The 14,254-nt window shown below is 40.3% G+C and overlaps 1 protein-coding gene across 1 annotated transcript in view; it reads left to right on the top strand.

The window, feature by feature from the left end:
• Nucleotides 1-14,254, top strand: part of GUCY2F (guanylate cyclase 2F, retinal) — an 87,516-nt gene that overhangs the window by 49,636 nt on the left and 23,626 nt on the right. Inside the window, exons 8-9 of the mRNA XM_064574852.1 lie at nt 8,021-8,197; nt 10,427-10,583. Coding sequence (XP_064430922.1) covers nt 8,021-8,197; nt 10,427-10,583 — 334 coding nt within the window. The remainder of the gene's footprint in view (nt 1-8,020; nt 8,198-10,426; nt 10,584-14,254) is intronic.

Genomic DNA, 14,254 nt, shown 5'->3' with positions numbered 1-14,254 from the left:
GTGGCTTGTTTATTTTCTTAGTGGTATCTCTTGACGAGCAAAATTTTTAATTTTGAAGAAGGTCAATCTATTATTTTATTTTATTTTATTTTTATTTCATTTTATTGCCCATAAATCCTTGCCTATTCCAAGATTCTAGATTTAGGACTATGACCCATCTTGAATTACTTTTTTTTTTTTTTTAAAGATTTTATTTATTTATTTGAGACAGAGAGAATGAGAGACAGAGAGCATGAGAGGGAGGAGGGTCAGAGGGAGAAGCAGACTCCCTGCCAAGCAGGGAGCCCGATGCGGGACTCGATCCCAGGACTCCAGGATCATGACCTGAGCCGAAGGCAGTCGCTTAACCAACTGAGCCACCCAGGCGCCCCTTGAATTACTTTTTGTGTATGGGCTGAGATAGTGAACAAGGTTCACTGTTTTTCCATAGAGATATCCAGTGTTCCTACAGCAACTGCTTAAAAAAAGCTTTCCTTTCTCCACTGAGTTAGCTTCTCAGTTTGGTAAAAATCAAATGACTATATATATGTAGGTATATTTTTGGACACTACTATGTTTCACAAACTCATTAATGTACTCTACTGCCAATATCACACTGCTTAATTATCATAACTCTAGAGTAAGTCTTAAAGTCAAGTGGTGTAAACTCCTCCAACTTGTTATTTTTCAAGATTGTTTTGGATAGCGTCATTCATTTTAATTTTCAATAAATTCTAGAATTAGCTTCTTTTACTTAAGCAAAGGCTTCAGGAACTTTTGATAATAATTGTATGAATTTATAAAACAACTTAGCAACAATGGACATCTTAACAATATTGAATCTTCTAGTCCATTAATGTGGTATAGATCTTCATTTAAGTTTTCTTTAATTTTTCTCATCAGTGTTTTGATGCTTTCACATTATATTGAGTAGAATTGGTGAAGAAAGACATCTTTGCCTTGCTCTTGACTCAAGAGGAAAATGATTTAATATTTTACTATTGGGTTTGATGTTACCTGAAGGGTTTTTCACACATGTCCCTGTTTCTGATTTTCTGTGAAAATTTTTTTAATCATGAGGAGTTTTTTAAATATATTCTCTGCCTTCAAAAGTTCATCTTTAGATTTCAGGTGTCTGACTATGATGTGTCTAGGTGTAGCTTTCTTTGTATTTAATCTGTTTGGGGTTCACTGAACTTCTTGGATATTTAAGTTGATTTTCAAATGGCAGGAGTTTGAGTATTATGTTCCTAAGTTGTTTGTGTTTCTTCTGTTTGGGGTTCAGTGCAGTTTCTTCAATATTTAAATTGACGTCTTTCAACAAATTCAAGAAGTTTAGGGCCACCGTTTCTTATATTTTTTTCTTTTCCATTCTCTCTTGTATCCTTCTGAAACTGAAGTTTTGTATGTGCTAGACTGCTTGATATTGTCCCACAGATCCCTGAGACTCTACTCATTTTATCCCCAATCTTTTTTCTCTCTGTTGTTCAGATTATTGTGTTTTTTATTGCTCTTTCAAGTTCATTGACTTTTCTGTCATTTCCTAAGCCAATCTAGTGAATTTTATATTTTCTAGCTATAGAATTTCCATTTGATTCATATTTATAGTTTCTGTGTCTCTGCTGATATTCCCTATCTGTATATTCATTTTGCATATATTGTCTTTTAAGTCCTCAAATATATTTGGAATATCTGCTTTAAAGTTCTTTTCTGTTGGTTGCAACATCTATATCATCTCAGGGTTGATTTTTACTGACTGCTTTTATTTTTTTGAGTATAGGTCACATTTTCCTGTTTCTTTGCATATCTAAGGCTTTTTGGTTGATTGCTGAATATTATGAATGATACAGTTTCTACCTTCAAGTCTTGTCCAGTTTGGGGAATACAGTCTCACAAAACAAAAACAAAAAATGCAAATTGTACCAATTTTAGTGTGTTTTTCAGGTTTACTTTTACCTCCATTTGTGTGTTTGGTCACTCTCCACTGTCTTCATGGTTTAAAAAATATTGGTCCATATGTTATGGGGGTTTTGGTCTATTTTGCTGATTTTCTCTTTTTCCCAGCAAAGCCCTTCAGCTGGGCTAACCTGATCTTCAGCTTTTCCAAGGATTAGCAAATGTCCCCAGGGAAGAAAATGGCTGGCAACAATCTGCTTATCTCAGAAGGGCTCCTGCCCCTCTTAATTTCAGGTCCTTTTTTGTTTTGTTTTGTTTATACATATCTTTGTCATCTTTTAAAATATGATATTTTTGCAATTTATCTGGCTTTCTAATGTTGTGGTATTGGGAATGGTAGTCTGCCATGACTTACTATATCCTACATGGTATAGAAGTGCCTCTAATTGCTGTTAATATCAAGAAAAAGCTACTTAAAATGGTCTATTAGATCCTCCATGGTGTGACCCTGCCCTGCCTCTTCAGCCTTATCTCATACCACAATATTTCCTTTACCCTCTCTGCATCAGCCACACTGGCTTTTTTTCTGTCCTTGGATTGTGATATGCTCCTAGCACAGAGCCTTTTCACATGCTATTCCAATCTCTGGAATACTTTCCTCTCCCTTCTTTGCCTGGTTAATTCCACTTATCTTTTAGCTCCCAGCTCAATTGTCACTTACCAGGAACCCTCCCTCAACCTCTCTGATTGGTCAAAGCCCCAGTTATACATACTTAGATTATGTATCTCTCCTTTATAGGACTTGTCAGAGTTGCAAGTTTACATTTCTTTTTTTTTTATTGAAGATTTTATTTATTTATTTGACAGAGAGGGAGAGTGCAAGCACAAGCAGGGGGAGCAGCAGGCAGAGGGAGAAGGAGAAGCAGGCTCCCTGCTGAGCAAGGAGCCTGATGCAGGGCTCGATCCCAGAACCCTGGGATCATGACCTGAGCTGAAGGCAGGCGCTTAACCCACTGAGCCACCCAGGTGCCCTGCAAGTTTATATTTCTTTATGTAATTATTTAATTAAGAAGTCAGGGACCGTATAATATTTTGTTCACCCATTTGTCGCTAACCCTTACCTCAGGGCCTAACATATAGTAAGGTACTCAATACATGTTTGTTAAATTAATGAAGTGTTACTGGCAGGAAACATAGCATCAGGAATCTTCCACTAGTACCTGGTTAATATCTACTATATGACCATTGACCTCTGGTGGTAAAGAGTGAATAGACTGATACAAGGGTAGGAGGTCTTGAACAACAGCTCTCTACAATGAAACAAAACAAAATGAAATAGAGGAAGAAGACATAGCAGCCATTTAGTCCATGGAGGTAGAAAATCTTACTGCCAAAGTAGGTACCAACAGCTGATAAAGCAATGGCAGGCACTGATGTGGAGAATTAAATTTTCATAAGGGTCCATACCTAACACTAGGATAGTATTGCAGCTGCAGTGCAAGTAGGAATTATTCTGATGTTACAATGTCCCAGAAACATTGTCAAGCAGTTAAAGGCATCTTTAAGATAACTTAAGCTAATGCTTGACTCAGGAGCAGGTTTCTCTGGTGATTGTATGCTTAAAGGTTACACGTCAGATGCAGTACTAACGAACATTTTGGGAGACAGGACAATTTAACTCTTGAACATTTGATGATAACCACTTAGGGGCCTATTATTGAAGGATTAAAGTACATGCCTATCCAGTAAATGTTCAGATGACCTTCTTGCTAAAAAAAGTGTTCCAGACATTCTCTTTTTCCTGAGGTTGTCCAAAATATCAGTAGGACATGACAGCATGTAGGTATCTACCTGGTTCCTATATGGGCTCTTATCTATTGGTTGTAGCTGAGGACATATGACTGTAACAATCTAGGGAAAACCTGGGCCTGAACTTTCTCCATGCTAGGGCTACTAATGTTAAGCTAGATTCTGTAACAAATAGACTCCCAAATATTTAATGTCTCAAACACAGCAGAAGTTTAGTTCTCATCCAAATAATAGTACAAGGTAGGTGTTCTTTGTTGGCAGGTGACTTCCTTCCAATATACGGATTCAGGGACCCAGGATATAGCCATTTTATGGCCCTGCCATCTCCTAGGACCCTGTCATCATCTGCATTCATCTATACAAGTGAAAAATAACATGAAATGCATATATTTACTTCTTAAAAGCCTTAACCTAGAAATGGCATGTATTACTTCCTCTTACATTTCACTGCTTAAAATTCAGTCATATGGCTACACTTAGCTCCAAGGGAGGCTGTAAAATGTGGACTAGTTGTTTTCCCAATAAGAAAGGAAATAGATTTGTGTTGAATAGCTAACAGACATAACCACTTTGTATTCTGTCTTCCAAAAGAGGTTTAGAATCCCATAGTTTTGGCTGCTTGGTTCATAAGAGATGGCACAATAAAGCCTTAATAGTAAGGGCCCACTTTGCTACGTGTGGGCTGAATTTCCATGTCCGCCTTAGCTGGTTTAAGCTGCATTGGACTAAGTGGCTTGTAATGGGTGGCAGGCTTTTATGCTTAAAAGGCAGCTTTAATGGTCAATAGCTGCCATTCACACCAGGGATAATTTAACCTCAGCTTGGATCACCCTGTTGGAGAAGTAGGTTCATATTCTAAGTCAGTGTATTCCATCTCAATAAATGTCCCACCATACTCCCAATGCTCAAAATAGAATAGTTTGTGATTTAATCCTTTCCTTTATTTTCCACATGAAATATATATGTGTGTATATCTTTGTATATCTGTGTAAACATATTTATAGGTTAAGTTTCTATAATTAATGATTTATCACTGGTCAAATTCATCAGATATTTTTCTGTCTTCATCTTCATCTGACTTCTCTGGTATTTATAACATTTTCCTGAAATTCTTTCTGGCATTTACCTCAATTTCCTGAAACTCTTCCTGTGGTGTTCTTAATATTGTTCTAAATAGTCTTTTCTCCACTTTCTTGGCCTTATTTCTAAGTCTATTCAGGATGTTCTTTCTTTTCCATTTTTTAATTTTGATATTTCCCTCTTCTCTTTTTATTCTGTATGTTTTCTTTGGGCTATCTCATCTACTCCCATTAATTTCATGTACCATGCTTTGCATGCTTACAGTTCCCAAGTTTATTTATCCAGATCAGACTTCTTTCCTGAGCCCCAAACCCTGAATATCGAACTGTCTTTGGAATAGTTCCACCTTAATGTCTCACAGGCACCTCATTCTTAAGATGTCCCAAACTGAATTAATCAGCCTTCCCCACCACCAAAATTTTGTTTTCCCATCTGTCTTGGGTCAGATTCTCTAAAAGCTGAGCCTGAGATGGAGTTTCTTATTCAAATTACTCGTTGAGAGAATGCTCCAAGAGAAAGGGAGTGAGGGAAGAAGGTTAGGGCAGAAGTAATAGCTCAGCAAGTATGTGATCTCTGCTGGAGACTAGCTTCAGTACAATGTCATGGGAGAAATGCTAGAGTGCAAGTTATACCATGAGTCCCAGCTTGAGGCTAGGGAGTTAGACTTTTGTACCAACCCCAGGCAGTCAGTCATTGGCTAAGGTCTGTGGGAGGGACCTAACCTTTAAAGTTAGTTGGCTTCCATTTGGTTTGGGCTCTAGGACAATTTTCCCAAGAATGGGACAGCTGTGAGTTATCAGCCAACATTCACAGTGGCTGGTGAATGCACAGTAACGGTGATATGGGTGGGACACCAACATATCCATTACTGCACCATCCCTGAATTCCTTATATTGGTGTGTGGCACTGCTATCTACCTAGGAATACCAGTAGAAATCTGGAAGTGATCATGGAGCCCTTTTCCCTCTCATCCCCTATTAAATAGTAAGAATAATAGGTAGCTGTTATTGAATGCCCATAATATAAATTTCAAATACCATAGCAAGGTTCTCAAAGATGCTTGGGATGTGGTTCCTATCTCTCCAGCCTTGTGTCTCATCTTCCTTCCCTGCACTCTGTTCTGGCCACCCTAAACCTGTTGCAATTTCCTCAACATAACATGCTTTCCCTCTCAGCCACTCCCACCCTGTAACCTTCACCTGGTCAACTCTTAACTTGTCCATGACAGTCAAGACATTACCTCTTCAGGGAAGCCTTCTCTGATCCTTCAAGCTGAATAAATATCTGAGCTCCCCCAGCATGCCATCCCCCCTTCCATAAGAATACATTTCACAGTAAAATACAGCTGTCAGCTTATTTGTCTATCACCCCCAGTTTGAATATGAGCTCTTTTAGGACAGGGATTTCATTTTGTTTAACTCTGCATCTCTAGCACACAGTCCGGTTCCTTGGACATTGTGGGCACACACTAAATGATTCTTGCATTAGTGAAAAAATTAATGATGCAAAGGGAAAATGTAGTCAAAATTCTAGATGTTTCTTCTGAAACAAATTTTGAAGATTTTGGCCTGATGTTTATGTAGGCTATTTATTTTAATAGATAAATATTCACAAATAGAAAATCTATTCCACCTTTCATAGTATGAAACTTCTTTAGTCTTCCTGGCTCCCCAAGCTCCATTCTAGAGTCCCCAAAGAATCAGGAAGAAGGCCACAGCCCGAGCATTCACTTAATATACCAAGAGAGATCTCTCTCTAAAATCTCCCTCTTTGACCATTGCATTAATTTTCTATCACTGGCTATGATATTGTGATTTATAGTAAAAAATATATATTTGGTCTTCATCCATATTTCTAGCACAGAGCTCCTAAAACCCTTGGAATTTCCTAAGTGAGGAGGGTGATAAAGGTGTCTTTTGTTATGTTAGTGAGATTTTTGGATCATACCTAAGGATGGGAGCTGGTTGCCTGGGAACCAATCACTTGATTAGAAGGTTGGAGCTTTTCAGTCCCACCCACCACTGACTACTGGGGAGGAGAGAGGGGCTGAAGGTTGAATCAATCATGGATGACCAATGATTTAATCAATCATGTCTATGTAATGAAGCCTTCATAAAAACTTCAAAGGACAGAGTTTGGAGAGCTTCTAGGCTGGTGAACATGTGGAGATTTGGGGAGAGTGGCATGCGTTCTGAGAGGGCATGTAAGCGCCACACCTTTCCCCCATACCTTGTCCTATGTGTCTCTTCCATCTGGCCGTTCCTGAGTTATATCCTTTGATAATAAACTGGTCATCTAGTAAGTACAATGTTTCTAAGAGTTTTGTGAGCCACTCTAACAAATTAATTGAACCCAAGGTGAGGGGTGTTAGAACCTCCAATCTATAGCTGGTTTGTAAATGCCCAGGTGACTTGGGCTTGTGACTATTGTCTGAAGTGTGTATGGGGGGAGGCAATCTTGTAGGACTGAACCCTTAACCTGTGGACTCTGATGCGATCTCCAGGTAGATAGTGTCAGAATTGAGTTGCATTATAGGACACCCAGCTGGTGTTGGAAAATTGTTTGGTTATGTGGGGAACCCCTTCCCCCAACAGACACAGTGGAATTGGTGAGTAGAACCTTTATCACCATACCAAAATAGCACAAACATAGTGGCTTAAAACAACACCCATTTATTATCTCATTTTTCTGTAGATCAGAAGTCTAAGTGGGATCAGCTGGGTGCTCCACTTAGTGTCACATAAGGATGAAGTAAAGGTGTCAGTCACTTGGGGCTCTTATTTGGAGTCTCTGGGGGAAAATCACTTCTAGGCACAGTCAGGTTGTCAGCAGAATTTAGTTCTGTTCAGCTATAGGACTGAAGTCCTCATTTCCTTGCTGGCTGTTAGCTGAGAGCTGTTCCCAGCTTCTGGAGGCTCCCCACAGTCCTTGGCTTGTAGCCTCCTTCCTCTCTCTTCAAAGCCAACAACGGAGTGTTAAGTCCTCACACTTTGAATCTCTCTGACTTCCTCTCTTCCCTCCTCTTCTGATTTAAAGGCTCATGTAATCAGATTAGGCCTACCTGCATAATCTCCCTTTTCCCATATAACATAACAATCACAGGACTAACATTAGGGACTGGAGATCATGTGGGCCAAAATTCAGCTTTTCACAGCAAGCAGTCATAGGAAGGATGAAGAGAAGGGTATGTGCCCTCAACTCTGGTCCCCAATTGTGACAGGACAGTTGTGACTTTCCTCTCTCCCTCTGTTTCCAGATGAAGGAACTGCGTCATGAGAATATTAACCCTTTATTGGGTTTCTTCTATGATTCAGGGGTGTTTGCCATTGTGACAGAATTCTGTTCCAGAAGGAGCCTAGAAGACATATTGACAAATCAGGATGTGAAACTTGACTGGATGTTTAAATCGTCACTTCTGCTCGATCTCATCAAGGTTAATGGAAAGACTGAGGAAATCTTGGATTTTCCCTATAGATTAGAATTTAAATGTTTTGGGATATTTTATTTTCCTTGGATCATTGTGATGATCTCATTCTTCTACCTTCCTTCCCAAGGTCTGCCCCCACCCCTTCTCATAGTCCCTTTGTCCATATCTGTTATTAAGGTACTGATATAAAAGGGACTTACTTGACCCACCCCTTCTCCCAATTTGAGGGCCAGATTTGTCCTTGCTTTCTGTTGCCATTGAGCACTCTTTGCCTTAAGCAACCCTTTCTTCCATCCCATTTCTCTGCTTTCTGGATGTGGGAAAGTATTCATTCCCAGACCTTTTGGTGCTGCTTAACCTCAAATCCTGGTTTTCACCTTCTAAAAGGTGGTTCAGTCTAGAACTAGGTGATAGGTCTTTGCACAGCATAAGTGTAGATATGTAACTCAGCATGACCAGAAAGCCAAAAGATCATAGGGTCTATCAGGCAGCACTTTCATTCTCTGAGGCAGGGACTATTGAAAGTCAAGGGGGTTCATGGATGCATCTATAGATGGGCTTTAGTGGAGTCCATGAACTCCTGGAAATAATATGCAAATTGTGTCTATGTGCATTTTTATGGGACTGAACTGGTTAAGCAATGACTTGTTGAGCTTCTTGCATATTGACCACAGTCTTGATCTTTATAGTGTGGCCTAACCCTTTTCAAGGTAGCTTTATAGACATTATCTCATTCCAATTCTCCATAAAATAAGTATGATTAGCCTCCTTTTACAGAGGCTCAGAGAAGCTAAATGAAGTACACTTTGTTATATAGTGTCTGCCATACATAGTAAGTGCTCAATAAATATTTATCAGCCAACTATTAAGTGGCAGAGCTGATGATAGAATTCAAATCTCCTGATTTCAATTCTAGTACTCGTTCCACTCAACCTGTAAGCAAGGTCCCATGAGTTAAGGGAGAAGCTTCTAAATGACAGACCTCTCAGGCCCATGATGAATGAAACCCAAACATTAGACAACCCCTGGGGGAAATCTCACCCACTGCAGACTCATCTTGGAAGTACTGGGGAGTGCAGAGTTTCTGAGAGCACAAGATGTAAAGCATACAAATACAAAGGGGTGTCAGGGTGCAAAATAGAGCCAGATACTTAAAAAGGCTCAGCATAAAAAGTTCTGAGATGATTGCACCAGAACATGAATTTTATTTATATGTGAATGAGTAAACCCATCTGATAGAGTCCTCATAGATCACATTTGAATGTCATATAAAGTTGCCAAACAAGCTGCAAAGATCAACAGTATTCAGCTTTCTTCTTTTTAATTACAAAAATAATGTATTAAATTAAATTTAAAAATCAAAAGATATAAGTATATATGGGAAAAATATTGACATTTACTCAACCCTCTCTCATATCCTCCCCCAGAGTTAATCACTGCTGACAATTTGGTGATTAACCTTGCAATTCATTTCATGTGTGTTTACATACATTCTAGATTTTGTTTGTTTTTTAAAATACATACTGTTATGTAGTTTTGCACCTTTCTATTTTTCACTTACTTTATGGCTTAAAGATGATTCCATGTTAGTATATACAGATCTATTTCATTATTTTTAACTGCTGCAGAATATTCCATAGTTTGGATGTACCAAAATTTGGACAGTCCCTTCTTGACAGATATTTATTGTATTTTTAATTATATAATATTATAAAGTGGAGCTGCCTTGAGCATTCTTGTGTATGTCTCCTTGTGCAGATGTACAAGCATTTCTTTAGAGGAGAAGCAGAATCCCTAGGTCACAGGGTATGCATGCTTTCAATTTTGATATCTACTGCCAAATTGCCCACCAAAAAGGATGTGCCAATTTCCATTACTGCCAACAGTGGATGAAAGTTGAGTTAGACCTTTTTGGGAGAAAATCAGAATCTTCCAATTCTTGGAAATTATATATGTATGGATCCATCCTATGTTTGAAATGTTAATAAATCTCCCAATAGCATACAATTCTCCATACACACAAGATACAATTCTTCATCAAAAGCATAAAATTTTAGAGCCGAAAGGGACCTGGAAGTAATTCTTGTCAAAGTTTTGCTTTGCCTGCATATAAGAAAAAAGAGACTGAATTCTGGACCATAATAGCTCATGCCATTAACAAGCTCAGAAACTGGCTCTAAAAGCACAAAATAGTTAAATAAGTTACTAAATAAATCCTGTTTGTATCATCTGCAGGGCATGAAGTACTTACACCACAGAGAGTTTGCTCATGGGAGGTTGAAATCTCGGAACTGTGTGGTAGATGGGCGTTTTGTACTAAAAGTGACAGATTACGGCTTTAATGACATCTTGGAAACGCTAAGACTCTCCCAAGAGGAACCTTCTGCAGAAGGTAAGCAATGTATTTATACCCTTCTGATGCACACAAGGTAACTCCAAAATTCAAATGAGAATATGCACTGAATTAAAGCCTCAGGCTGATTCAACTCCCCACTTTTGTTGAAAATTCAGCCTCATTTCCAAGCCAAAGGAGTTGAATGAAGTCTGCAGGCTGTAATCTCAGCACAGCCTACGCTTCAGAACAAAGCCGGTGCAATAATGTTGAGTTCCTGCTGTGGCAGGATTAGGCTGTATTGTTTGGAGACCCCAGGAGTCTCTGGAGGAACTTGCTGAGCAATAGGCACACAGTAGGTGCTCAATAAATACTTGTCAGATTGAATGGAAGGTAATTTGGTAGCTGGACCCCCACAAAGCCCATTCTGGAATGGGATGTCCCTAGAGCCTACCCTCACTGTCTCCGTCAGAGAGAAAGAAGCAAGGAGGGGGATCCCAGCAAGTAAATACTCTATGGGTTGCGCGGGATGGCTTCAGACAGAACTGTGTCCTTCTAGTAAATAAGTAGGCAGGCCTGTAAAGCGCATTTGGTGTTTTCTGTCTTCTATTAAGTGCCCTAGTGACAGCACCAAACAATGCCTGTAGGGGTCGTAACAGATCAAAGAAATGGGAGAAATCTGAGATGGGGAATTGGGAGTGGGTGAGTGAGAAATAGGAGGAAATGAGTTGACAGAAGAGAGGAAGGAAGAAAAAGAAAGAGTAAGGAGAGAGAATGAGTAGAGTTAAATACATAGAGGAAATTTGGGCATTAAAAAATTTAACCAGCAGGGCGCCTGGGTGGCTCAGATGGTTAAACATCTGCCTTCGGCTCAGGTCATGATCTCAGGGTCCTGGGATCGAGTCCCACATCAGGCTCCCTGCTCTGCGGGAAGCCTGCTTCTCCCTCTGCCTTTCTCTCTCGCTCTGTCTCTCACGAATAAATAAATAAAATCTTAAAAAAAAAAATTTAACCAGCATTGCCAGGGTGAAGAAAAAAGAGTGACACAAAAACACAGAGAACCAGACAACCCAAAAAAGACAGACAGAGGGACAGATCGAAATTACAACATATATTCTTAAAAGAATCTTTGGCAGTGTAAGTTTTAAAACTGCCGACGTGAGAGAAACAAAGACTGAAAGACACAGAGAAACACGTGCACAGATACAGACAAGACCGCCCAGCCATCAGTGGCAGCATCAGTATGGTGCGCAGGGATGGGTTGAATGTTGGGGAGGCATCTAGTCCAACTCTCTCATTTTACAGATGAGATAAGTGAGGCTCAAGATTTTTCCCAAGTCCTACAGCTACTTAGCAGCAGTTCCAGAAAGTCAATTCAGGTCTTTTGAAGACTGGCCCCTATATGCAGCGAAATTACAACTTATAATAACATCTTCGTTTCTCTGCCTATCCATGCTTTGGAGGACGTGAAGCTCCCGGTAATCACAATAAAAACCATTCTCTCTTTTCTCCCTCTCTCTCTTTCTGTGGACCTGTTCTTGTTGCCAACTTAGTCTTATGGTTATTGTTTGGCTAATTCCAATTTGAAAGCTTGGAGTAGTTGCCTGGTATTAAGGCTAGGATGTTGGGGACAGCAGCTGCAGATTGGCAAGTACTTAGCTTCCTGTCAAGATGAGTCATCTACAAAAGATAAAACACAATGCCCAACTTCCCAGAGTTCCACTTAATTCACAGGTTGGCAACTTGCAAACTTAAGAAACTCTGGTCCTAGAGTGGGGAAAGGATGGGGGTGGGGGGAAGTGCGTGTGTGTGCGTGCGTGTGTCTGTGTCTTTCTCTGTCTCTCCTTCTTACTGTTTCATTTCACTCTCCAAATTGCAATGGCAGTCGGGATCACAATCCATTCTTCACACACCGCAGCCAGAGGGAGTTCTCTCAACTGCAAATCTGATCATGTTAGAGCTGTGCCAAAATGCACTGAATGGCTTCCCATTGCTCTTAGGATAAAGTTCAAATTCCTTTACATGGCTTATGAGCCCTGTGTGGTTTGGGCCTTGTGGACCTCTCGTGCTTAATCAACTCCCCCTCCATCTCTGGGCTCTAGCAGTGCTGAACTCCTTCCAGTTGTTTATTTACCCCAGGCTCTCTCTTACTCCCAGACCGTCACACACGCTGGGCCCATTCCTTGGGACACTCTTCCTTTCCCACTCTGTTATAAACTCCTCGGAGTCTGGCTAGATTCTATTCCTTCTTCAGGGCTCAACTTAAATACCACTGATTCAACAAGAGACTTTCCATGACCCCCTCTGCTCAGCTAAGTTTCCCTCTTTATGATCCTTAGGGCTTTGAACTTTGTTGTAATACCATACTTTGTTGGTATTACGTGTTTAATTAGCTGCCTTCTCTCCCAACTCAACCTATAAGCTCTGCAAAGGCAAGAAACATGTTTGCCTCGCTCAGTGCCTTTCACTGTACCTGGCAGAATAAATGTTTGGTGAATCAATGAATGGATGAAGTAAAATGAAATAAGGACACTTGCTGCTTCCTCCATAGATGACAGAGCTAATAGAATCTTATAATTGCGAGCCTCTTGCAGATCGTCTGGCTCAACGTCTGTTTTACAGATGGGGAAGCTGAGGTTCAGTAAGGTGAGCGACTTAGTGACCAAGCTCAGATTTTGAACCTCGGTCTCTTGACTTTCAGCTCTCTGTTCTTTTGCGCTTCACCGCACTGGCTCTCCACAATTGATTCTTATCACCACAGCAAGGCTCAGACTTAGTACTGGCATCAGTAGATGCTAAACAAGCCAAAGTAATTTTTCTAGTTTTCCTAAGAGTTCAAGTCTAATGGTAGGTAGTGGCTCTTACTTGGCTCTAGAGTGGGGATGGGGAAATGGGGGTGGGTTGTAAGTGTATTCATTACTGTCCACTTTCAATTACATAAGTATAGCACAGATAAAGCCTCATTTTAGCCATTAACAACATACATGTAAGTGCTCTTTGAAAATACTCTTCGGTAATGATTGTATTTAATCACCCAGCTTTTTACTGGAGAGTTCTGTCCTTTTTTCCCTTCTTGTGCTTTTAAATGTATAGGAAAGAGGATGGCGGAAGAAACAGCTGCATTTTCCTTGCTGCGAGATAACCCTCCTGCCCTCCTCCTCCAAACCATATCAAAAATGTATTCCTGAAATCCCACAGTCAGAAATGCATTCCTTTGACCAAAGTAACATTCAGTCTCTTTGGGAGTTCTTTGCAAATATAAGTCCTCCTAGGCAAGAAGACATAAAGGCAAAACCACTATAGTGACTATATCAGAGACTTCCACGGGGGCGGGAGAGTGGGGGGTGTGTGTGTGTGACAAAGGCTGGGGACACCTGGAGGACAAGGAGGGGAGATGAGTACATGATTGGGGGTAAGGCTAGAATTCCCTCTTCCACCATTTTGATCAGCATTGGCTTAAAATAGGAATTTCCAGGGGGAGTTTCTCTTTCCTGGGGTTCACTCACACACCAAAATAATCTCTGACCTTTCCATCCTCCTTCCTGCTTCACAGGAACTTGTACCCTGGGCTCCCTTCCCAATACTCAAAGTTAACAAGATGAAAAGGTAGCCAGCACTTTTCCCCCACTACCCCCACTCTCAGCAGACTCTTCTCCAGCCTTCCTTTCTGGACTTCAACCCCTTGTTTACTCCAGACCTTTTCCCGCCAAGGAGCACATTGAGTCCGTCCC

This window comes from Mirounga angustirostris, unplaced genomic scaffold (genome assembly GCF_029215605.1).
Source record: "Mirounga angustirostris isolate CCGP_5_RB_7025 unplaced genomic scaffold, mMirAng1.0.hap1 SCAF_11, whole genome shotgun sequence".
NCBI classification, from domain to species: domain Eukaryota; kingdom Metazoa; phylum Chordata; class Mammalia; order Carnivora; family Phocidae; genus Mirounga; species Mirounga angustirostris.
The sequence above is the reverse complement of the archived record's forward strand: the minus strand, read 5'-3'. Positions and strand labels throughout refer to the sequence as shown.